Below are 25,924 nucleotides of genomic sequence, written 5' to 3'. Positions count from 1 at the left end.
CACACACACACACACACACACACACGCACACACACACACACACACACACGCACACACAGAGTGAGAGAGAGCCTTTGTGTCCACCTGTTGCCTGCTAGCCTGTGTGTCCTGTTTTATTTTAGGAAAGGAATGGCATTTCACTTCATTTGCTCCTCATCCATTCTGCTTTGGATGGAGTCGGTCAACTATTGTACTCCTTCAGCGGGCACAGAGTCAACCTGTCACATTATTGTGAAGGGGAAACTGTCATCTAGATGTTTTTGTTGTTGTTGTTGATGTTAAGTAGATTTAACTGTTGCCTTAACAACATTTAAAATGAAATTTTGTGCTCATGGACAACAACATAATGGCGATGATGGTGATTTTGCCATAAGTGTGTTTTGTCTTGTCATGTGACAAAGCTATAAGATTATACTTTCTTACCCAGTTTTCAGACAATGTCTTCTCTCTCTCGTCTTGTATTGTACAACTGAGACTCTCATCTCTCTCAAGCTTTATGCCAAAGATAAAAAAAGATAAACTCATACAGTATATGCTACACATAAAGCTCCAGCTCCAGTGTATGATTTCAGCTGTTTTTTTCATTGATGTGGCTGCACACCACTAGGTGGTGCTGTCATGCAGGATCATTTGCACTGAATGGCAGAAAAAAAGAGTAAGTTTCTTTATTTCTTAGTATTTTTTATTCTCAAAGAAAAGCAACACACCAATGAAATATGTCAAGCACATCCAAGAAAGCAATACCAGACCAAAAAAAAAGAAAAACTTTAAAACATCAAACTACTTATTTGCCAAGGACCACTGACTCAGCAGAATGATTCTGGACAACTTTTGTACTGATACTCTGACTCCCTCTACTGCCACAGGCATTAACTGTTCCTCAATAGGAATTATACTACACTAAACTGAATTTTGCAGATATGTTAGAAAGCTTTTCTGTCTTTCAATTAGGGTACTGCCTGGGTTGCAGTCCCAGATTATCATAGACCTACTGTTTGCATGGAGTTTACAGCTAAATAGCTCCACCTAGCTGCAGCCCAATCTGTTTGCATTACATGCATCCAGCCACCCTGTTTGCTGTTTAATTGTGGAGCACTGAATCACACAAAGTTGCATAATCTTACTGAGTCAGAACAAAGCTGTTTGTTTCATAACAGTTGAACAAAACAGCTGTTTTCTCTTGCAAGACCGTAAACACATATGACCCTGATGTTAAAAACACCAGGACTGTCACTGTTCATTCAGTTGTCCATTCACCATCTGCCTGCTTTGTCATCATTCACTAACTGCTTTGTCATTTCAGACCCTGCTCCACCCACCTGCCCTGCAGTAACCTCAACACTTCCCACCTTTCCCACCACCTGATTCCCCCACACCCACTTTCGCACCTTATCCCTCCCTGGTATGTATACTGTCTCACTTCCACTTGCACACTGCCAGATTGTGCCATCCCAGCTGTAAATTGTAGATTTCCAGCATTTTTGTATGACCTGATTTTTGGCTGCCTGCTTTTGACCTCCTGTATGTTTTGTTTTGGATTTTGACTTTTGCTATTTCCCTTTTGTCTTTGTGCCTGGTGTTCCTGGCTGCCTGCTGACCTCCCCCCTCAACTAAGTCCATACCTGCTCTTGCCTGCACTACCTTTAAATAAGGGTGGACTGTTTGAACTTCTCATCAGTGTCTCTGAGTCATGCATTACAGTTGTGTGTGAAACCCTGCTTTAGGGCAGAGCTGTACAGAGAAGAACAACAGCAGAATGTCTGTGACACTGTTCTCTGCTCAAGATCCCACATCAAGAAACTGAAGCCAGATTTGTTCCACTGGAGCTGCTCTGTAACCCACATTTTTGCCCCTGTGAGGGAATAAAGGAAAAACAGTGAAGCACGCAATCACTATCATTTCATAAACATCAGAAAATCTCTGTTCCCTATGAAAATAATAATAAGAACTTTAATTATACAGCACTTTACAAAAATGACTTACAAAGCGCCTCACAAAAAACTTAAAACCAACTCTTCCAGAGTCAAGGGGCCCTGACTGCAAAGGCCCGGTCCCTTATGGTTTTGGGCCTACCAGAGGATCTCAGGCTGCACTCAGGCTCAAAATAAAGGAGTTCCTCATCCTTATAGGTTATCATAATAAAGGGTTTTGCCGATGAAAGATTGAATTTTGGAAAAATGTTATGAAAATATAGTGTAACCCCCATAAATTGAACAGACAAATCACAGATTCTACTCAAGTGTTTTACTCTCAAGTTTACATTTTATTTATTATACAGAGTCAGGAGCAGGGGGGGTTGGTGGGGCGAAAGAAGAAAGCGAGTGCTTTACATATGCAGCCTGAGCAGTGGTGATAAAAAGTCATGTCTTTTAACTTCAATATTAAAGTTATCCAGCAGAGAGTTACCTGGTTCCGTGAACTGTTATGTTGCCAGAGGATTCAGGAGGACTACGTTTTGATGTGTTTTTGATGACTCTTCTGTGAGTGTGTTTTCTTATTCAGTGCTAGCTTAAAAGCCATGTTAGCTCATGTTAATTTCATGATTGTGAACGGGGGGAAAACTATCGGAGAAACGTGTTGTGGTTGATAAAAACTCAGCACTGAGTTTGAGATGTAGGCTATTATTTTTCTGTGTTGTGACATACTGCTTGCAGAAACTATTTTCTTGTGAATTGTATAATCTAATCATGGTCATGTTCTGTTTTGTGAACATTCGAGCAAGCAAGAAGATGATAAAAAGGTTAGAAGGTAACCATGAGATATTTGAGATGAATGAGGATGCAAGTGGGAGGTCACCTGACCACCACTGTGGCTGCACTTGGAGTCCAGGAGCAGCTCCATGGATTTGGATGCACCATCTCCTTCACTGGGATTCCAGATAAGATCACACACAATAGAAACATAGGGTGCCCTAACTGAACTAAAAGAAAAAGACTCATTGTTGACTAACTGAAAAAACAATTTTTGACTTGACTGTATTAAACTGAAATTTCCCTTGAAACTATACAACTGAAGATGAAATAAATAAGGGCTATAAAAATGGATATATATTGAACTCAGGAATTTAAAGACCTGCGCAAAGAAGTGTAATCATTTTTATTTGAGTGTTGTTTTTTATTCCGTGAGAAAAAACAAATACTATTGCACAGAGCAGTGGTTGTGCTTTACTTACTGTATCATTCCCCTCATAGAGCCTAGATTTCCAGTTACGCATAAGGTTTGTAGACCTAAGTGTGAATAAATTTGACTGGAGTCCAAGTTTATGATGATAACTTCTAATTTATATTAGATTATTATTATTATTAATATTGTTATTATTATAATTTTTATTATTATTTAACGTCTTAGTGTAATGGAATAATGATGTAATGGAATTTTGCGATGACCTGTTTATAACTAATGTAAGACAGACCTGTAGTTTGCTCAGTTCCGTGATATTCCTGCGAGAGGCAGATCAGAGAATCATCTACATGAAAATGATATGATGCCTTTGAAATGTTTGACCAAATGGTGACATGCAGAGGGAGAATAACAAAAGACCAAAGACTGATCCCTGTGGCTCCCCTATAGTCACAGAAAAGGTCTTTTCAGAGTGAGTGATTAAAACTAATATAAAACAGTACCTTCTATAGTATTAAGACCATCAAGATGAAGATCTCCCAGATCTGTTGTTTATTACGTCTTTAAAACACACCTAGCCATGTCTGAAGGATTAACTGCAAAAACTTTCTTGGTGTGGCATTACTGACTATTTGGTCTTCACCTGATTCAGGAAGTAGTGTGGGGCAATCAGCACCATGACCAGCGTGTGAGTGTGTGTGTGTGTGTGTGTGTGTGTGTGTGTGTGTGTGTGTGTGTGTGTGTGTGTGTGTGTGTGTGTGTGTTGTTGTGTGTGATGTGTTTTGTGTGTGTGGTGGTTGTGTGTGTGTGTGTGTGTGTGTGTGTGTGTGTGTGTGTGTGTGTGTGTGTGTGTGTGTTGGTTACACATTGAATCCAATTACTATCATCTCGCTTCAGGCAGCTTTCCTGGATTATTATTCTCTTTATTCGATTATATGAGCATGCTGCCATCATCCACTAGATCTGGCTGCATGCCGTCTATTCTCCAGTGCTGCTACTAGTGGCCTCTCAGTTGCAGCTAGCACAGCTTTAGCTTTCTAGTAAGATGTATTGCATGTGGGCATCACAAACAAGTAAGCAAATATTTGATCATTTGCTTAGGTTATTGGGTGAAAGGTTGTATTTCAAAGACTCTCTCCCTCTCTCTCGCTCGCTGTCCCTCTCTAGTCATACACACACATGCACACACAAAGAAGGCGAGTCATATCAGGTGTCAGTCAGCCCCTCCCTCTCAATGCTGTCTCAACATGTTCTGCAATAATTAACCAGCTGCTCCAAGTTCACCTCCTACCACACGTACTGTACTCTGAACCTATGAACACACAAACATACATGCATACACACACACACACACACACACACACACACACACACACACACACACACACACGAACAAGCTACAAGACCTCTAACATGGATTGAACCAGCTTTATTTGTTAGAAGATTGAAAGACTGGCTGGCCAGGTAGGACTGAATGTGTTCTGATCATTTCATTTCCACCTTCAAGTGTGTTAAAGTGCGCTGCTTAACTGGAACTACTAACAAAATGACAATTTGTTTTATTTATTTCATATGTTAGTTTTATATTCAACCCTGAAAACTGTCAGATTAGTATTTACATCATATGAATCAAAATAAATGTCAAACAACCTCTGCTTTCTTTTTTGCGCATCAACATCCCAAACCAGAATTAATGCAACCAGAGTTATGCAGTAACAAAGCACAGTTTATGTACAAGGTTGAACAACCTTTTCATAACTTTGAGAAAGTATTGTAACTCAAATAATGAAATTGTGGATCTGTAACTCCAAATAAATGTATCGTTGCGAATGATTATTATTCAAATGAAACGGCTCACAAAGACCCGGTAGCAGAGGGACAGAGTTTCAACAGGGGGCACTCGACTAAACGTTTATAACCAGGTCAAATCTGCGCTTGAGAAGGAGCAAGTTTGAAAGACAGAAAGGAGTGGAGTCAGAGAGAAAGAGAGGCGGGTGACAAACAGGAAGGCAGCAAAGGGAGAAACTGGGTGTGTCATCGAGTACCTTGGCTTTTTTCCTGTTGGCTATGTTTTTTCTGGCTCAGAGCTGACAATAAAAAAGCTTGTATTATACCGTGTACGTATATTGCACCCTCTGCTCCACCCTGCATATGAGTGTGGTTTTGTGGCTTTGATGGATTTTCATATTGTGCTGGTCTGAATGTGGCATTTAATTTATCTCACAGGCTTCCAATGGCTTTTATTTAACATAATATCTTATAATCTAAAAATGACACTTTTATGCAGAATCTTCCTCAGCCTTCTTTTGACATGTACTGCTCATTACATTTGAGACCAGTGTCTCTCCATTTTTTCTCCATCCAAGAAATTTGTTTTGTATTAAGCAAACAGAAATCACAAGGACATGACTTAGATCTTATTCATCTCTGCCACCAGTTGGGTTGGTTTGATTCATTAATTTTTCCACCTCTGTCAGCAGCAGCTGGTACTCATGTGGCAATACCCCAGTAGAAGTGAAGTGGAACAGTCCATAGTGGCTCATTGAATAGGATGTTGATTTTAAATCAGTCGGATCATTCGCAGTCTTGTTTTGTGGGATCCTCAAACCCTGAGGTTTGGAGCACTTGCCTTCCTTCAAGTTCAGGTTAAAACCGCTGCAGCCTGCGTTGGATTTGTAAACGTTCACCCATTATTGACTTGGTAATGTTGAGCATTTATCTTCTTTATTGTTGGTTTTGCATTAACTTTTGTCATGTGATTTATCTGTCATATACACGTAGACACACAGTCGCAGTTGTGATGCATTTGCTCCAGGGCACCTTAAAAGCTACATGTTGAGACTTGAGAGAGACACAGTGAAGTTAGACACAAAAGAGAACTTGACTTCATGCACATGGTATACCAAAAACAGCACGGTAATAATTTATTCTGCCATGAGAAGACTTATTAAACCTTTATTAACCTTTACTACATTAGAGTACACCTGCAGTGCTGCATGTCATGTCGGTTCAGACACACAGATGCACAGCCCTGTCTCACTGTGTACAACCAGGATTTACAAATGAGCAAGTGAGCAGCTCCAAAGCAGTAGCTTGCAGTTGAGTGCTGTGGTTGAAAGATTTAAACTTATTCTCAGACAGATTGTAAGTCTTGTACAGGTATAAAGACAAAGCCTGTAATATTAGTCCTGCCTTCCTTTCCCTCAGCTGATGAGGAAATAAAGATAATGAAACTGTTCCTTGTAAAGCTGCTGTCTGTCAATCATTTAGCTTGTTGTTTTTTCCTGGTCCTTTCATGTATCATGCCATACCTGGTCACTGTTGGCCATGATCATACACCATGTGGGTTACTTGCTACTTGAGGCCGGAGCTTATGCTGATTGCGTAACTTTTAAAGATATTCATTTTTTTCATTTTTTTGTATGTAATTCAGTATTTTATGTAAAATTAACAATTGTTAATCTAAAAACATTTAAAACAAATTTTTACATGTTTATCATATGTGCAACAACATATCAGATGGTGTGTGTTTTAGATATGTGTGATATGTAATACTTGTAATATCACATCTTTCATTTCACGTGTGATCAATTTAGATATATAGACACATGGTGTTTGGATATTTTTTTATGTGGAGTATAATATTCCACAAGTGAAAAACTGAATTCCATATTAGTTTTAGGTCGATAATGTGGGATTTCCTACATTTCCCTATAAACACTGCAGGAAAAGTTGCACACTGCGCCTTTTAAATGCTGTTCTTGCTGGTGTAAAGAGGTTTGTCCCTCCTGTGCAAGAGTGAGCTGTCAGTCAGAACAGGGAGTGTTGGGGTTGCTGGGATGACAGCTGCTGAATACCTGAGATATTTCTTACCAGCAAACAGGCTGAGACAGGGAGAGTGAGGGAGAGTGAAAGAAAAGGACAAAGAGGCTAGTCTCAGTCTGCTGTGTCATTTACAGTAATTGAGAAGAACAGAAGAAAAAGAAAAACAGAAAAGAGAGAAATCTAAAAAAAAAAAAAAAAAAAAAAAAAAAAGACAGAAAGAAAGAAGAGAAGCCACGTGGAAATTCCTACAATCTCTGTTCGCAGGCACAGGCTTCAGTGTTTCTGACCGAAGAATAAACAGATGGTTGGGTCTACACTGTCATCACTGGTTACTGGGTGGAGTACTGTTATTAAATCTCTTGGAGGCAAGCACACAAAAAAAAAGAAAGTGAAAGAGCAAAGCTGGAGAGAGAGAGAGAGAGAGAGAGAGAGAGAGAGAGAGAGAGAGAGAGAGAAGGATAAATATAACACAAAAACTTCAGAGAGAGACTGGAAAGAGATATTTAAAGCCCAGCCAGAAGAAAAGAGGCAGAGACAAAGACACAGAATCGGGAGGAGAGCTCTGATTTGCCATGTTAGAGAAGGTAAGACTCTAATTATATTGTTTATTTTTAGGAGAGAGTGACACCGTCTTGGTTGCACAAGTGCAATGTTGTTCATTTTCCGCCGCATTCCTTGCTCCAGGTTGACATAATGTTGTTGTCAGGTGTCTTTATTTAGGAACCCCCGAACAGCAGCGACACACGCGCTGAAATACAATTCAACAAGTCGACAACCTTCACCGTTTGTCTCCTGGTTTCAAGCTCATGATTAGTCAGATTGTGTACCCGCATGATGCCATTACAGAGGATGTTGTTGTTGTTCTCTCTGCAGTAGCTGATACAACCAGAGATGAATGAAGCAGCTCTGCTCCCTATGATCCAGGCAGGAGACGGGAGGACACTGTCCAGGTGGGTCCGTTGAAACTCAATAAGTGGTGGAAGAAGCACGTAGAAAAAGTATCGATTTAAGGAGTTTCAAAAGGAATGCCAAGTTAAAGTCCTGCATTTAAAATCATACTTAAAGTAGAAATATTACCAGGTAAATGTGTTTAGGATTAAAAATTAAAGCATTTGTTCAGCAGAAAAACGGCTCCACTGGACATAATGGTCGAGGTGGAGCTAGTTCTGACTATTTTATAAATAGTTTGGTCCAATGTTCCCCAATCTTGTGAAATACTGGATATTTTTACCTCATAGGGGCCTTTAAATTAAACCACATGAGCAGTTTAGAGGGGGAAATCACTCCACTGGAACCACTAACAACTCATAGACGTCTAAAACGTGACAAGAAACCACAGCTAGACACAGATTTTTATGGAAGATGGTCACGTTTAGGAACAACTGTGCAATCTTTAAAAGTGTTTTCTATTTTATAAGCTTCTTGCATGTGTTTTTATGTCAATTCTTAATCTGAAAGGTAAAGAGTAGTAAAGCTGTCAGATAAATGCAGAGCAGGAAAAAGTACAATAATTCCCTTTTAAACATATTGGAGTAGAGGTGCAATGTATATAAAACTGATATTCACAAGGAAAGCACGAGTACCCCAGAATTGTACTGTACTGGTCACTGTTACAGGAGCAATTTGTATGTTTTGCCATTGCTACATATAAAACATTAGCATTATCAGCTCTTTACTTACCAGTCTAGAATAAATGTTTTGCTTCCATTTCTATTCTTATAAACTCTTCTATTGTAAAACTAACAATGGCTGAAGCTCCTGGCAAGACGAGTAGGTAAACAGCTGTAAATGCTAAGGCTGGCTATGTAGCAATAGCAAAATTTACAAGTAGCTCCTTTAAGCTCAGTGAGAAGCAAACAGAAGATGATTGTTGTCTTGAAGTAGTCCTGGTCTGGTGGTTTCACTTGAAGAGAAACAAAGTAGGACATTTTTGTTACTTTAATGTTGCTGATTTAATTACAAAACAGCCACAACTTGATCACTTACAAAATGAGAGTTTAGTGCTGTGTTAGCTGTATTTTGTCATTCATTGCTGTTGTGTTCATTTTAGAGCAGAGTTTGTCTCACTGCTGAATACCTACAACTGCTTCCTGAAGGACAAGACTCAGCTGCACCTCAGTTACTGTCAGGTGGGTTTAAATAAGATTGAAAACATTTTCCATGTAGTTTTACATGAATTCATATTTTCTTGCAGTTTGCCTCGTTAAAGCATTTAGATATTTGTCATAATCTGGCAGCAGCTAGCACATACAGTAGTGTCAGTGTCAGAAGACTGACCACGAGTTGCTCAGTAAGCTTCTCACCTCTTGCGAAAATTGTTAGGCTACTTCAGGGAAAGTGTAAACATAAGACGCATCTTTAAGACCCCAACCTAAATATTACATAGCTGCTAATAAATCTTCATTATGAAGTCCGTTGATTGAATGTATGACTATACTTATACACCATACAGGTGTCTATGCGTCTGTCTCTGTAACAGGGGGAGGATGGAGCGGTGGTAGTGGAGGGCTTCCTGAACATCTCCTGGGGAGTGCGGAGACCCATCAGGCTGAAAATACAGGACGACAAACAGATGCTTCCCTTTGCTCCTCTGATCTCACCTGACTCCACCAGTCCAGTCAGCCCACTGGGAAACAAGAGGTTGATTTCAGCTTTTGTGTATTATTACTCATATGTTAAAAAGCACAAGCTGAAAGAAGGAAGAATTTTTGGAGTCAAACCTTTATGGTTTTTATTATCCTGAATCTGCACCAACAAGATGAGCTAAAGTCCTCACCACATAAAGAAAAATAATGCATGCAACATGTTACAACTGAAGGTTGCACAGTTGCATGTACTCAGAAGTACAGCAAGTCCAAACTGAGCAACGTGCACCTTAAAAGTATGAAGTTGTATTGGTTTTTAATCAATTCTGCAATAGTGTATGTGCATTTCAGTCACACTGTTTTTCTGCTGGAATCGTATAAGCATCCGGACTTACACACCACTCAACAAAATTATACATGCTTTTATTACTGTGATTAATTACTTTACAACTATACTTTTATACTTTTTAATGTTTTTTTTTTAACAGCTTTGAAATGTTCTTGGATGTTATTTTATTTTTCTCTTGGACTAGACCAATGACAGTATACATCTGTACTTTATGATGGGTCGTGTATTTAGTTTTAGGGTGCAGCAGTTTTTATTGTCCAACCATCAGAGAGATATTGGTAACAGAGACACTTGTGTACAGATACTAGGCCAATGAACAAATGAACAATGGCTGCTTTTGTGTTTCGCAACTTTACCAGCCATTATTTCAAGTATGAACTTCAGGATCAGTGAGATTGACACAACTGTTGAGCAACCACTTGTGAAGCATAATGAGAGCAGCAGAGGGCTCGTGCTCGCATGTGAATAACCACTAATCTCTACTTGAGCAATAGAGGATCCTCAAGCTCCTGCAACAAATGATCATTTGCAGTGTATGTCTCAGCTCAACAGCTGTGTGAATCACATTTCTATTACCAGTGCATGCAAAACTTCATTCCTCCATGTTTCTAAGACCATCTTTCTCTCTCTGCAGGGGTATGACGCGATGGGGAGAATATGTTGACCTTCACCAGATTGATGAGATGTCTGAGACGCCACAGGAAACAGCAGTCAACAATCATCCACCAGGTTGTTTTTATTTCCCTCCCACATCTCCATAATGTTTTCCCAACAATGTTACCTAAACATTATACGTTGTTCGAAGGAGACAGTTAATTCAGTCCTGACAGAACAATTCATAGACTGTAATCCAACCTCGTACCAAATGTTGAGCAAGAGACGTTGTGTCACTCCAAAGGCCCTGTTGTTTATGAGACCACCACCTTGCGTCCTGTGAGGCAGAAGAACCCGGAGCTGGAGGCAGAGTCCAACCTGTTTCGCTGTATGAGTGATGCTTCATTGGTCAAGAGGAGGAGGGGAAGGGGGAAGTCTGCGGCACAAAGAGAGAAAGAAAGACAACATCGCTTTTCTATCAATGGACACTTCTATAACTATAAGGTAGACTCTCTTTTGTCATTCTACCCAACCTTTCCATATAATCCATATAGCTCTCTTTTTTACCCCATGCTCCATATGTACTATAACTCACCAGTCAATATTTGTTTTCTCCAGACCTCTATCTTCACGCCATCCTATGGTACGCCGACTAAAGTGCGTATCTCCAGCAGGATGACCACAAACCAGGTCATTGAACAGCTACTAAACAAGTTCAAGGTGAGTTTTGGTACACGCGCTTCAAACTGTGGTGAGAAATCACAGTGCTATATAACAAGCACAATTATCAATAACAGTGATACAGCATGATTTTAATCAAAAGTCATCAACCAATAAAATGCATGCACTGTGTGGGTCACCACATTGTTTTATATCTAGTTTAAACTGATTTAAGTGGACTTTCTCATGATTAGATCTTCACAGGATTTAACCCTGTATGTAATGTATTTAAGTGGTTATTGAATTAATAATCAGTATTTATTAAACACTGAAAGGTACAGGGATGTGATCATTATGCCACCAAACTCTGACAGGGTTAAACAGTACAACACTAATTAAAGGTCACATAGTTGGGGTTAATTTTGCAAGAGGACTTTCCCAGCCAATCTATTACTCATTATTACGCAGCTACATTCCAGAAATATTAATCCTTTGAAAAAGATCAGTCATGTTTAGGCTCTTCAAAAGACCTAGCACACATATTTGTAAGATGTAAATATCTAGTATATTCAAAATAGACCAAAAAAATAGACATAATGTGATTTACAATAGAAATATAAGCTCAGACCTGCATCAGCCAATCAGAACTAAGTATTTACATAATAATTCATTATTTAATCCTTACAGATAGAGAACGACCCTCAGGAGTTTGCTCTGTACTGTGTTCACCAGAGTGGAGGTATGGTTTGTCTTTTACCAGATTTACACAGGAACTGAAATAATCAGACAACTTAAGAAAACAAAATGCAACACTGATGTTTTGTGCATGTGTTTTGTCCAGAAAAGAGGAAGCTCAGTAACGGAGACCAGCCCCTCTGGGAGCGCATACTGCAGGGGCCCTCTGATGACATCATGAAGATCTTCTTGATGGATATGGACGAACAGGAAGTCAGCAACGATGTGAGTGTGATATGGCCCTGCCTCCCGAGGGGCTGAAATAGAGTAAGAATCCAGACACTTAGTGATGTATCAATCATATCTCGACCCACTGCTGGCAAAATATTGACCTAGATAAAGACATTGCATCCAGATGTTCTGATACAGCTTCATTTAGCTTTTGTCAGGCTTTGATGTCGACCCCTCAGAATCACTGGGACATTTTTCTTGCACCACTGATACTGTACTCATACCACAGTTTGCATGAATGAGTTAAAGCCCATCCTCAAATACTGTGGCCAAATAAATATGAAGTAGTCTAAACTACGAAAATTACGTTCTTCTCCTTTTCAAAATTAAACTCATGCTTTTAAGAGCATCACAAAAGCCAACATGGATGTATTGTGTAGAATCAGTGGATGTATGAAAAGCCTTTGTAAATCAGCCTAGGAGTTATATAATTTACTACTTTTGTTAACATATGGAATAAAGTCATTGCAGCAACAAATAATAAGATAGAGATTAAAATAAAACAGAACACATTTACATTTCTTTATATATGCAAAACACAACATGCCCTTCTGGCTCCGAATAATTCTTATTATTTGATCATTACAGACATTGACATTACACTAGCATGTATGCTAGTTTTGTTTGTCTCTTAACTGCTGAGGCTCTGTTGCACAATCTTCATATCACCCAGTTACACATTAAACTGACTTTGTTTTGCCTCTCTCTGTCAGGTCGCCCAGTATCTGAACTTGGAGCTCCCGCTCCTGGAGCAGGTTCTACTGAAACTCAGAGAGGAGGAGAACAGAGAGATACAGAGGGTCATCAGCAAGTAAGTGTACGACCTCATATTCTTGAATGCTCAGTTAAAGGACGCCAGTTGTTTAGTTGCTTTAATCCAAACTTTCAAGAGAACTGGGATGTACAGAGTCATGGGGAAATGTTCAAGTGTGTGTTACGTGCGTGCGCGGCGCTGCCTTTGTTTTGCATGACTTCATTCTCCTACGCACCTGTCTAACAGATGTGCACAGACTATATTCACAAGCGTTTCAAGCTAAATCTTTGTAGTAACATTTCTAGGCCAGATGATGGAGCCAATAAGTTAAATTACCCTTTGTTGATTTGCTGTTTACTCAGTGTCTGTATATGTGTGTGTGTTCTTGTGTGTTTTTGTGTGTCTATGTGTGTGTGTGTGTGTGTGTGTGTGTGTGTGTGTGTGTGTATGTCAGGTACCACCAGCAGCACAGACTCCTGTCCCATATGCTGAGCTGTAAGATGTCGCCTCACATCGAGACCAGTGTCTGACCGTTGATCTGAGTTACTGACACAAGACCTGTCGCTCATCACAGCACCACTTTAAAGATGAAAGACTTTTTTTGCATCTGTAACCTTATGAACAAGATTACAGATGTGAAACACAAAGGTGAACATTTTGGAAAAGACCTCAGATGACATACTGATACCACTACAGAAAAACAAAATACATGGTACTTCTTCAAATCTTAAGGTTGCAAATAGGGTCACTTATACATAGTTTTTATTCACTATGTGATTTTTTTTAAAACTGTAAAATAAGTACAAGATAAAACAGTACGATGCCATTGTAAATAACTGTAAATAAGTGTTGTGTGTTCAGGAATAAATGTAAATTGTGGGACCAGCATGACTTCTTCTGTGTTGTGCGTTCTGTCTGTGGAGGCTGTGTGCTACTGGAAACTTTCAGAGGTTAGTTAGAGTCAAATAATTAATCTACATACATAAACAAATACAAATAGAATCTCAATGATGACTCAAATGAAATGTCGTAGAAATAATGACCACCAAAATGGGTAGGCTGCTTATTCCTGTAGGGTACTAGGAAGATAATAATTAAGCATAATGTAATTTTAAATCATATGTTTATTAGTCATTTATTTATAATTTTGTTATGATTTATTATAATCTATTTTTGCTGTCCCAGCCTCTGCTCTTGTTTGTTTGTTTATTTCCTGCCTGCTCCCTTTCTTGTTTGACTTCACCAACTGACTTCCTGTCTGTTGACCTCTGATGTGTCCCATTAAGCCCAGTAAAGCTCATTTGACCTTAAACACTTTGCCCCTGAGATAGCTGTTGATCACAAACATGTTCAACCAGTACCCCAATGAGAGGCTGGTGACCCGTTCATTCCTCACTCCCTCTTTGCAGCCAAACTTTGTTCCAAAGATAGCGAATCTGTCAGACCTGCTGTGGAAATACGTCGACCTACGATGATTACGACATCACGTCATCTAGAATGTTTCAATTTGATCTAATGGAGCAGCCATAAAAAAAAAAACTGATATAAATCTTAAATGAAACGTTGGAACTAGCCAACACAAAATCTCAGACAGACTGTAATAAAAAGATTTTCCCAATCCTGCAGCTATTTGAGGAGAAATAAAGGGGACAACTAATTGTTAAGGGGTTAAAGTGGCTTACTTAAAGCACTCTGTCTTTGTGTGTGTGCGTGTAACAGGAAACTGCTTACAAGTGGAAAACACTGTCACCCTAATAGTTAAATAATGGTGCAATGTAGAGTGAGCTGTTCTGCCAAGCTGTTTAGTGGCGAAGACTTTATAATCCCTTGCCAGCCCACCAGACAGCCTCATATTACCCAGCACTGAGTCTAATTTTCCTCTGACATGATGAAGAAGGACTAAATGAGAATAAATGCTAACTGGTAGTTTTACTGATGAACTGAGTTTCCATGATGCAGACCACAGAGCTCAAACTAGTACATTATATGCTTTTTAGAAATGGAAAGAGTGTGTACCTCAGTGGCAGGGCTTTACTATTGTATAGTTGTGGAAGAGACCCCCACATGTCTGTTAGGGGATCCCCATCTCAAAAGAGAATTCAATCTTTATGTTTGTACATTCACTTTCACTTTTGCTGAAACACATGAAATATCTCTGTGTCAACTGAACGTTAAGTGTATCTGGTAGAAGTAGGTTTATTTTTCTCTAAGGGGAATTAAAAAAAAAAAAGATCTTCTCTTTCACTTCAAATTTAAAATGTACATTTTATATAATCAGTATAATAAATGATTAAGGGTCATATGAAACATTGATAGACTTATCATCAAAATGTTTATACAACTTGCAGCTTTTGCTCAGTTTCCATCAGACAGTATTTTCAAGTAAAAGACATTTGAAACCTTTGGGTTTAGACCGGTGCATTATGTGCCGTTTACATTTTGGTTTTGTAACTGTGCCAATAGGTAAGTAAAATGATGAACAGGTTGTCCATATGGTTCTAATTCATCATCAGTGCTTTTTGAGTAATATATCAACCATGTGCACTTTAGTACTGTGTATGTATATACATACACATACCCATTTCACATCTGGAGGTCTTTATCTTAACTTTACCCAGCCTCATGTGCCACCTGAGAAGGTTCAGGGTGTTTCCTGGTGGAGTTTATCTTTTCATTAAAATGTTTGTTCAGGGGTCAACATGTTGTCTTTACAGTAAGTCTGTTTAACAGTTCCTCCCTTTTTGGCTGTATAAAATCAAGACTGCAGCCTTTGAATCTTCCTTAGCTACTTCATCCATAAGATCTCTGGCGTGAGGAAGATGAACCTGAATCTCTTCCCTGCTGTCTTGGCCGTCCTGCTGGGCCTCTCAGCGCAAAATGACTCCCTGGTAAGACATAAACCACAACATATACATTTCTGTTACTGGTTTTTTTGTTTTTTAAAGAAAGTAAATAACTGTCTGCCCTAATTTGAAAGAAAGAGAGTCGTAAACGCAACAAAACCAATGATCCCAACTCATTCTCACCAATTTAGATCTGGCAATTCCTATCTTAGTTGATTCATTTAAAATGGTCAAGAACTGATAACAAGCACCTCAAAAAATCTAACAAAATAAATGAGATAAAACAGCTTATTAGTAAGTAAAATAGCAAGGTTTATTGTTAAGATAAAACCATCTTTGCCTTGTGCGATTACAGGAATCTTGTCAATTAATCACAAGCCACACTTTGTAAGATTGGTCACAAAATTTCTGACACAGTTTTTCCATCTTTGGTCACCAACACACTAAATCTGCATTGGGTGGACATGTCTGTCAACGCGCATATCTGACCCCTGGTTTGGATTGATGACTATATTTCACTATGTTTCTCACCATAGTCGTCATTAGTCCAGGACAGCTCACAAAATACAATTTTAAATTATGGTTGGGTTTTAAATGGAGTCATAAACCCAATCAACATAGATTCATATGAATAATTAAAGGAAAAAGAGGCATATTTACATAGTACACACAGAAAACGCGCAACAAAAACCATTATAACACAATATGAGGACATAATACTATACTTCCAGTAGAAACATGTAGTTCAATAACACAACAAGACATGAACTTGTTTTTATGGAAGTATGTAGATATTTACTGTATGTTCACTTTGTGTCTCTGCAGGTGCGACTTCAGGAGGAGGGTAAACTGATTCTTCTCATCACAAGTGTTACACACATCTTATTAAACAATAGGTAGTTTTAGTAAGGTAACTGAATCTTCTTATTTTAGGTATGAAAACCAATCAACGTCCCCTTTTAGACATAACCTCAAGAATTCTGGAGGCCAATAAAGGTAAGTTTGATTTATTCAGTCCTCACCTGCACACATCACAGGTACATGTCTGCACCAATCAGTTTATTCTGTGTGTACCTTGTCTTGATCTCTTCTATAATCTGTCCACATAATGTCTTATTCCAGGCATCAACCATATTCTGGTGGAGGGTGATGTCGCTCTGTCAAAGAAGAGGAATGCCATGAAATGCTTGAGCGGCTATTGTAAATGGAAAAAGTCCTACAACGGACTGGTTGAGGTCCCTTATACCATCAGTGACTATTTTTGTAAGAGCTCAGTGATCAGTCATGAGAATTACAATTTCTTTTATAATTTCCTCACTTTTCATGAACTGTAGCATTACTCATTCATAGACATGTAAAAAGGAAGTGAGCGTGAGCGTTTTCCATTTACACTATCATGGTGATCTGTATCTTGTTATTTTTAGGACAACTTGTTTTGTAAGAGAAAGAAAATAAATGTTCTAAATCTATCAAGGAAGTTTGTCAGTGATAAACTGATATGAATCTTGTTTTCATTGCAGACGACAGCGAAAAGGCCTCAATTGAGAAAGCTATGGAAACTTTCCACCAGAAGACCTGTGTTCGTTTTGTTCCTTATTACGCCCAGTCAGACTACCTGAGGATCAAGAGTGAAATGGGGTGAGTGCAGAGTGGAGGTGCCGAAAAACACGCTGAGTGTAATGTGGAAGCCAACCTGTCAGGATTCAGACCTGTCACTCTGTCTTTCACTGTGCCGTAGGTGCTGGTCCAATGTTGGCAGAGATGGGGGCGAGCAGCTGGTTTCTCTGTCTGTGTATGGTTGTCTCGATCATGGGATCATTCAGCACGAGCTCCTCCACGCACTGGGCTTCCACCATGAGCACACGAGGAGCGACAGGGACCAGTATGTCAGGATCAACTGGGAAAATGTCCCATCAGGTGAGCTCTAAGCCTCTGACATTATATTTTTCGTATTTAAATACTACGTTTTAAAATATATGTATATATTTATGATTCATGAGCATTATTTTACTGATGTATCTTTATTCATATCATTATTTTTGTTATAACAAATATGACAGAGAAAATGTTATATGTCATGTATAATATAATGAAGATATATATTTGTGATCATGACTGGGTGAACATAGATTTCATAGATTTATTCTATATATGTATATTTTTTTATTTAATAGTACATTCATCCAACTTCCACAAAAGGGACACCAACAACTTGAACATGCCATATGACTATTCCTCTGTGATGCATTATGGAAGGTAACATCTCTTTATGTCATTGATAGGACTATATTGTTAGCAAGCTATATTTTTTAATTATTTATTTATTCTTTTTTTAATATTGTCATTGCCCTGCAAAACACATAAATCTCCATAAATTGACTTTTATCAGGCATTTTGAGGCAGTGCAACTAGGTTAACACAACCTGTACAGCCAATATGGCTGATGCGTTAGCAAACAGTTGCCTATTTTACACATTCAGCAGACATGTGGCAACCTTAATATTCATTTGGAGTCAGATTTCAGGCCACCTGACCAATGTAAATTCAACATTCACCCTCCTTACAGCTCTGTTTTTGTTGTCCACCAGCTCATGGTGGATAAACGTGACTCTTTTACTTTTAAAATGCTGAACGATTTGTCTGTCTGCTGTTTGGTGCCGGACTGGTAATCTACAGTGGTTACCAGAACTTTTTTTTGTTAACCACAGCTGCCTGCTGCTGGACATGGAGCTGGAAAAAAGTTATGTAACATTAAAGTCGGTGCGCCATAAAACAAAAACAAGCTGAAATACACTAAAATGTCTCCATAGAGCTAAGGGGAAACTGCAGAGTCAGGTATTGATTAAGTAGATCCATCACTTAAATGAAAACCTTTCACCTTACACATTACACACAATCCACTGGTAACATTAAAAAACATTACTGCAGCTTTAATATAATAATCTCTGCATGGGCTTCACAGCTCTTTTTCTACTTGACATATGGCATAAGAGGCAAATTACAAAGCCAAATTAAAGTAAACAAACCATAAAATATTTATGTGCCCATGTGGCAATACAAAATACAAAAGACAGTTTCCATTTTTACATAATTTTATTTTATTTCTTTTTTTTCTAGGACTGCTTTTACATCAGTGTTTGGAGAAGACACTATTACTCCCATCCCAGATTCATCTGTGCCAATTGGACAGAGGAATGACATGTCTGATATTGATATCCTCAGGGTCAATAGGTTATACGAATGCAGTAAGTATATAAATCATTTAAGATACAGTATAATCCTGAAATTTATTAAAATTTATTTTTAAGGCATTTCTGCTTTATTTAATTGATGAGGAAACATCCATTAAACTAACATCAGTGGTTCTACATAAATTCTGTATTTTCAGACATTATGGTTTAAAATTATATGAGAATGAATGAATATTAAGATTTGAAATTTGAGAACATATGTTGATTCTTTCTCATCATTCTTTTCAGACATTTGAAAGAAAAAGAAGAAAACTCACGAGACGGTGTACACGCTGTTGTCTCAAAAACAACATGAGTGGCAATGTGTGTCATCAGACTGTTGACTCATTTCTATAAAAATCACACCAATGAAATAAATATTGACATAAAAATCCTGTGTTATTCATCTCTTTCCTCTTTATTGTGATTAGTGTTTTTATTTTTCTTCAAATCTCATTTTCTTTAGCAAAAATTGGTTGTTTTAAACTTTATGGTAATGATATCAAGTGCAAAGACAGTAAATAAAACCATAGAATAATAAAATAAATGAATAAGGAAAAATATATAAGATATACAACACAACTACAAGCCCCAACCTACAAATAATCTCCACATTATGGTAACAAAAATCAACATCTGCTCTTGGTCACTTTTTCCAAGCTAATTTTTATTCAGACCACTGTTATAAACTGTCTTCTACCAGCCAACACGTCCACCCCTTTAACTGAGCTGGAAAACATTCCTTCTGAATCACCATCAAAGCTATAGAGCTAAACCATGAAAAAGTTAAACCTTCTCCCCAAGTTTCTTGCACTTGTGACCCTTCAGCTCATGTTGGTTGTCGCGAGGGTTGAAAGTCACCTGGAAGTGGCACTTGAGATGCTGTGGAGGGGGGAAAAACAATAACTGTGACATAGGAAGTGGGAAATCTCTGAAATAAAACTAAGACAGCCGTTGTATTATGAGACAGGAAAGAATGAATGTAACAGATGGAGCTCAGGAGATGTTGGAATATATATAGGAAATATTGCTGAGTTGGATATCAGACATACAAATGCACACAAACAAAAGCAGATATACCTTTTTCTCAAGACTGCAGCTGTGCAAGTCATGGTTTTCAGACTTGAGACATTTGGTTTTTCCCAGAACTGCATCAATCTTAAAGTTGATCATGTTGGTCACCTGATGATATGGCCAGACAAGAGGACAGAGTTATTAGAAATTATCTAAATGTTATTTCACGGTTTCAGGGTTTATTGGATGTCAGTTCCTTTGTTTCTAAGAGATGGATCTAACCTGACTCTGAGCAGCTGTGATGGAGACCAGTTTGAATATCCGCTTGTTTTTGGAGTGCGTGTTGAACATCCTCACAGCATGTTCAGCTGCCTGCTGCACATCAGCTGCCTCTGGACTCCTCTCAGTCCAGCCACCTAAGATAGGCACTTTTTCTATGAGGATATAAAACACACACATAGTCAAGGTAATTTTTACATACTGTAACTGGATGAGAGCTATTGGTGGGACAACAATAAAGTATCTGTATTCTCATTACAGACGGCTGAAGTGGCACAGCACTGAAATGCACACATTCACTCGCATAATGTACATCAATTAACTTGTGCAATTAAAAGCACCTCAATACTGATACATTTGCCTCCAGTTGCACAATCGTACACACACACACACACACACACACACACACACGAGCAGTCAGTGTTATGATTTAGTGTTTTCTCTTTTGTGGTTTTTATGCTCCTTCATCCTGAACATTTGCTGCTTCAGTCCAGAACATCAATCCAGGACTTGGAAACTGAAAGACCACCAAACCCTGGACTCAGCCAATTTTACACTCATGCTTGTTTTAGACTGCCAAACCATCTTCACCTCTCTGCCAAACCAAGCCTCGATCATCAGGCCGAGGATATAAAACAGATTTTCTCAGGGAAATAAAAGCTAAATTTAAAGATAATAGCTGTAGCTCTTGTCACTTGGGTGGCCAAGCCACCCAAACCGTTGTTTTTAGCCACAGCAATGGAGTAGCTCTAGGCTAGTCAGCTCACTTTGGTTCAGACTGAAATATCTCAATGCCAATTGGATGGATTACCATATAACTTTACACAGATATTCATGGTCCCAGGGGGATGAAGACTACCAACCTTGGGGAACCCCTGACTTTTCATCTAGCACCATTAGCAGGTCATAAATTTCACTTATCCAGTGAAATATCTCAATATCTACAGGATGGATTGGCAAACAATTGGGTACAAATATTCATGGTTCTCTCAGGATGAATCCTACCAACTTTGTCAATCCCCTGATTGTTCCTCTGGCGCTACCTTAAGGTTGACATTTGGTTTTGAGTTAAATTTCATTACAACTATTGAACGGCCTGCCATTAAATTTGGAACACATTTATGTTTCCTCGAGATGAATAGTTATAATTTTAGTGATTCCTTTCTTTTTTATCTAGTGACACCATCAGGTCAGAAATTTAATTCCTCACAGAATTTTTCATGACCAAATGCCTCATTAGTCTCAGTTGCATTATGTGTTTAGCGCTAATTAGCAAATGTGAGCATGTTAACAGGCTAAACTAAAATAAGTGAGCAATATACCTGCCCTGCCTAAGTACACTCTCACTGAGCTGCTAGCATAACTATAGACTCCTAATTGCGTTTTTTTCTGTACGAAAACACAGAAAGGCCATCTTCCTCCCACCTGTTTACTGTCACCATTCTCGTTTTGTTCTTTCTCAGTAAGATAATTGGTGTCACCATCCCATTTTGTGTTATTCAAGTTTCAGCGACATCTTGTCCTGAAAATCCTGTTTGTGCCTTTATCCAACAGTCACTATGTTTTATTTCCACCCTGTCAAGCACAAAACATGGTTCATGTTCAGAAGTGCAACAGGTCACAGTGGATATCAGAGGTCAGAGGGGCAAAAGACTCAAGAACATCTCGACCCACCGAGAACACTTTTCCTCCATACAAGACTTAGTGTGGAGATGCTCTTTAAAGGCACATTATCATGATACAAATTTTACAGAAACAACCATGACACAATTGCTGTATGTCAAACGTGTAGCTATGTAAATGAAACGCCTAACACAGTTATGAGATGAGAAATTAAACCAATCCTGTCTATCAGTCCCCAGTGGCAGTTGCCGCAGCAATCAAGGCTGTAATGATATCATGGACAGAGAATCCAGTCTAAAGGGGGGTTTACTCACACACAGGATCCCTCCAGCTCAGAGACAGACTTTCTGCCCTTGACATAATTCATTGTTTAGGTCTGATGTATGCACATGTGTGGGTTTATATTCGTCCTTTCCAGGGGAAAGTATCTGTATTATTTAGGATGACATTACACTGATTAACCTGTTAACGCTTGTAATTGTTCATTGCCTACCTCCTGAGTGCATCGAGCAACAATAAATACTCCTTCACCCAACTCACAAGATTTCCATCACAGAGACCGCTGGTGAATTGCTGTTGCAGTTCCTGTCAGTTGAAACAGTAAACATAATTTCCACTTGATGTCGCAGTCTGCCTTTTTAGTTGCTGAACTAAATGTATTTGTACTGTATGTTTTGTAAAAGCACATATGCTTTGACTCAAACCTACAATTCGCTGCTGTACTGATGGAATGTTTCATCTTACTGCGCACTTACATTAAATATCAAGTACTGATCTGCACCAACCAGCATGTGTCTCTGCTCAGTAGGGCCATTCACTAACAAAAGCCACTGACGTTGGACAAATATGGTGAACAGGCACTGAGAGGAAGTGATGGATTTTGTTTCCTTCCCAAACACTTCCAAACCAAACTCCACTCGGCCTATGACAACTTTCTCTGACTGCTGGCCGGGCCAAACTCTCTGACTCACTGTACCCAACCAGACTTCAGTACAGATCCAGCGTCTGCAGGCTGAGTACACAAACGCAAAACTTATTTTGCCACTGTGTCATACAGGCACACCCTGTCAGAGAGACATTAAGACATCCTCATACAATTTTTTAATTGAATCATTTTATTGTTGGACTTTACACTATTCATTTTCAAGGTATTCTGTTCATTTATGCGTATTGGCCATTGCATGTTCTGTTTTACACATACTTGTTTTTCCTGTTTGCATTCTCAGTGATCACTTCCTTGTCATGAGGTGTCTGCAAATTCTTTGTTATTACACTTATAGTTTTAGTCCCTTATTCAAATTCAAGATTCATTCTGTTTAGTTTTTGTCTTTTATTTTACGCTTCCTCTGTAAAGTGCAACACAAACATGTTGCTAATTTGATTTAATTGTGATGCAAATGGCATATGAAGGCAGAAAGTCGAATTGGCGGAGTTGCATATGTTTTGTCTGACTGGCTTCTAGATTGTTAGTCACGATTCTGACACAGGTGCCTATGCTGCTGTTATGTTGGCATGCAGTAGCTGTATTGTGCTCATATCTTCTCATCTTGAAAGACCTGAGTGTGTTAGTTATTCTCTAGTGTATTGTTATTTACTTCTCTCCAAATGCACCAACTGATCGTGGCACTCATTACATGGTTTATTCATAGATTAAATTCCAAATAAAACTTAGGTTGCTATTTGCAGAAACCGTGCCTCCCTTGACTCGACTTAAATTAAATTCAGATTTCTTTTATCCACATCAGCCCCTGTTGACGCACTCGTGAGAATTCTGAGGACAAATCCAGGAAAAGACTATTTTAAATTATTTAGCTGAATGTTGTCCTCACAGTCATACCAGTAGAAGATAACAGAACTATGTGCAAGTAGAAAGTGTCAAATCTTCCTGTTCTCATTGCATTTTATCTTTAAGTAAGGAAACATAAGACTCATAAAAGTATGAATTGTCAGTAGAGTATTATAAGTAGTTACTAGTAGCTATAAAGCTTTAAGATATCCTTTTGAGTGTGTATGTCAGAAACATAGAAGTTCAGTCTATTCTTCTAATAACATTCTTTTATCTAGCTTGCCTCTCTGTAACATCACTCCCCATGTCCATGCAGTGACACACATTTCTCCTCCATATCACTACTTACTTGTTGTGATGACTTCATCCACAGGCTGATCTCCCACACACAGCTGGACAAGTGACAGACATATCAGCACTGACAACGGGAGAGACATCTTCACTTGCTGACTGTGCTGTGCCCTTCACAATGGAAAGACGGGTGGAGGATAAGATCTTCAGGAAGAGACGTCAGATAAACAGGGCTCTTTATTTAAGCTGAACCACTTGCCAACCGACTGGCAGAGGTCGCACAGTGTTTGCAGGAAACTGATGGTGTCCAGGTCCACAGATAGAGAGAGAGAGAGAGAGAGAGAGAGAGAGAGAGAGAGAGAGAGAGAGAGAGCAGAGAAGAGAGTTACTGGAAATAAGGAATCTTAAAATACAAGAAAAATAACAAGAACATGCAAAAAAAAAAAAAGTAATGTATAGAAAATGCTATGAAGAAAGAAACATTACAAGTATTTACCTTCCTGATTTTGAAAAAAAAAAAAGTAAGACTTTATCCAGTGGATGCTGGAGCGATAGTGAGACTGAGAGCAATAATGTGAGTGAGGAAGAGATCTGAGCTTTAGGGAGGGAGGGACTGGGTGTCGGCAGTGAACAGCATTTAACCTCTGGTATGTTTAACAAGCCAGTGAAGACCACACCCACCCACTGACTGGCAATGACGCCATGTAGGGATTTAACAACCATCAGCGGCTTTGGTGTGTGCGAGTGGCTGTGTGTATGACAGAGTGTGTGTATGACAGAGAGACAGAGAGAGAGAGAGAGAGAGAGAGAGAGAGAGGCTGGGTAGGTGGGAGTTTTGCTGTGGATGGCTGCCGGGTATGTGCCATTATGTGTGTGTTGGGCTTGTGTTTCTGTGCTCTTTGTGTGTTTGCACTCATGTGTGTCATGTGGGTGTGTAGCCTGCCAGTTTGATTTATCTGTGTGGATGTGTGCACATACGTTTGGTTGTTGATGTTGTTTTTGGGTTTGTTTTTTTTTTTTACACAAGTGAACGAGGTTCTCAGTTTTGCAGCGCTCTGACTCAAACTCAGCAAGTATAGCATCTGCTGGCAGACAGTGAGTCACGGTGCAAACTATAGCGCACAGCAGAACCACATTACACACTTGTTCTGGGAACATCAACATTATATCCAGAACAATGTGTTATCATGTGATTAAGGGTTTACAGTATCCGAACAGCAGTGAATAAATGCCCAAACGTCAGCAAGTAGTGGAATTAATCTGATGGGTTTCCTCGTGCTTTTAGCCTGCAGTTATAAAGATGTGGGGGGGGGGGGTCCACAACAAGCTGACACTGACACAACGCTGACATGTTACCATCAGCAGACAAGGAGCAAAATTATCAGTCCAATATTCAGTCTCCTTTTAGCTGTGTTTGGATCTGCACCAAATGCTGTGAAGAATATTTGGTATTTTAGCCACTTCAACTTCCACATTTTTCCATCAGCTAGTTGCCAAATTTGGCCTTTTGGTGCTGATAAGGTATCAGAGATTTGAGATGAAAACAAATGCCTGAAGCTAAAATGCTATTAATATTACACAGTCGTTTTACTCATTGTTAAAAACAAAACAAAACATAGATTTGTGGAACTTGTACACATACAGTTCTGGATGAATACACTGTATTTTTTCGTATGGGCTATTAATGAGGCTGAAAGTAATGTAACAGTCTGTCAACCACCACTTTGGTCCAGACTGAAATATCTCAAAAACTACTGCATGGATTGACAAATATGCATGGTGCCCAGAGGATGAATGTCAATGACTTTGGAGATCCCCTGAGTTTTTTTCCAGCACCACCAGCAGGTTTAAATTTCCAGTCATGTGATTAATCTCTATAAATTCATAAGATTGACTGGCACAAATTTTGCGTCACACATTCATGTTCTCCCGAGGATGAATCCCAGTGACATCGGTGGCGTAAACAAGCTGCACTTGTTTCCTTCTCTACTACGCTTGTCTGATG

At 39.0% G+C, this 25,924-nt stretch overlaps 2 protein-coding genes across 3 annotated transcripts; one reads left to right on the top strand and one right to left on the bottom strand.

Moving 5' to 3' along the window:
- Positions 1–4,507: 4,507 nt before the first annotated feature.
- LOC111239643 (ras association domain-containing protein 6-like) lies at positions 4,508–19,266 on the top strand. Its single transcript, XM_022769529.1, has 16 exons — positions 4,508–4,584; positions 7,819–7,895; positions 8,996–9,074; positions 9,425–9,585; positions 10,514–10,608; positions 10,778–10,977; positions 11,092–11,193; positions 11,821–11,872; positions 11,975–12,097; positions 16,660–16,692; positions 16,819–16,959; positions 17,217–17,334; positions 17,435–17,613; positions 17,871–17,952; positions 18,814–18,941; positions 19,176–19,266. The coding sequence occupies exons 2-16, from the start codon at positions 7,837–7,839 to the stop codon at positions 19,181–19,183; spliced, it is 1,560 nt and encodes a 519-aa protein (XP_022625250.1). The 5' UTR covers positions 4,508–4,584; positions 7,819–7,836; the 3' UTR covers positions 19,184–19,266.
- On the bottom strand, positions 19,008–24,526 carry LOC111239644 (cystatin-S-like). 2 transcript variants are annotated; one of them, XM_022769531.1, is made up of 5 exons: positions 24,416–24,526; positions 23,978–24,216; positions 20,223–20,374; positions 20,007–20,108; positions 19,008–19,808 (listed from the first exon to the last, which is right to left on the bottom strand). In XM_022769531.1, the coding sequence occupies exons 2-5, from the start codon at positions 24,063–24,065 to the stop codon at positions 19,713–19,715; spliced, it is 438 nt and encodes a 145-aa protein (XP_022625252.1). In that variant the 5' UTR covers positions 24,066–24,216; positions 24,416–24,526; the 3' UTR covers positions 19,008–19,712. The 2 variants fall into 2 exon arrangements, with proteins under 2 accessions (XP_022625252.1, XP_022625253.1); XM_022769532.1 differs by having other exon boundaries at positions 23,978–24,123; positions 24,416–24,504.
- Between the last annotated feature and the right edge of the window lie 1,398 nt (positions 24,527–25,924).

This window comes from Seriola dumerili, unplaced genomic scaffold, assembly GCF_002260705.1.
Source record: "Seriola dumerili isolate Sdu_G_001 unplaced genomic scaffold, Sdu_1.0 BDQW01003326.1, whole genome shotgun sequence".
NCBI lineage: Eukaryota > Metazoa > Chordata > Actinopteri > Carangiformes > Carangidae > Seriola > Seriola dumerili.
Note: the sequence above shows the minus strand (reverse complement) of the source record. Positions and strands in the feature narration are given on the sequence as shown.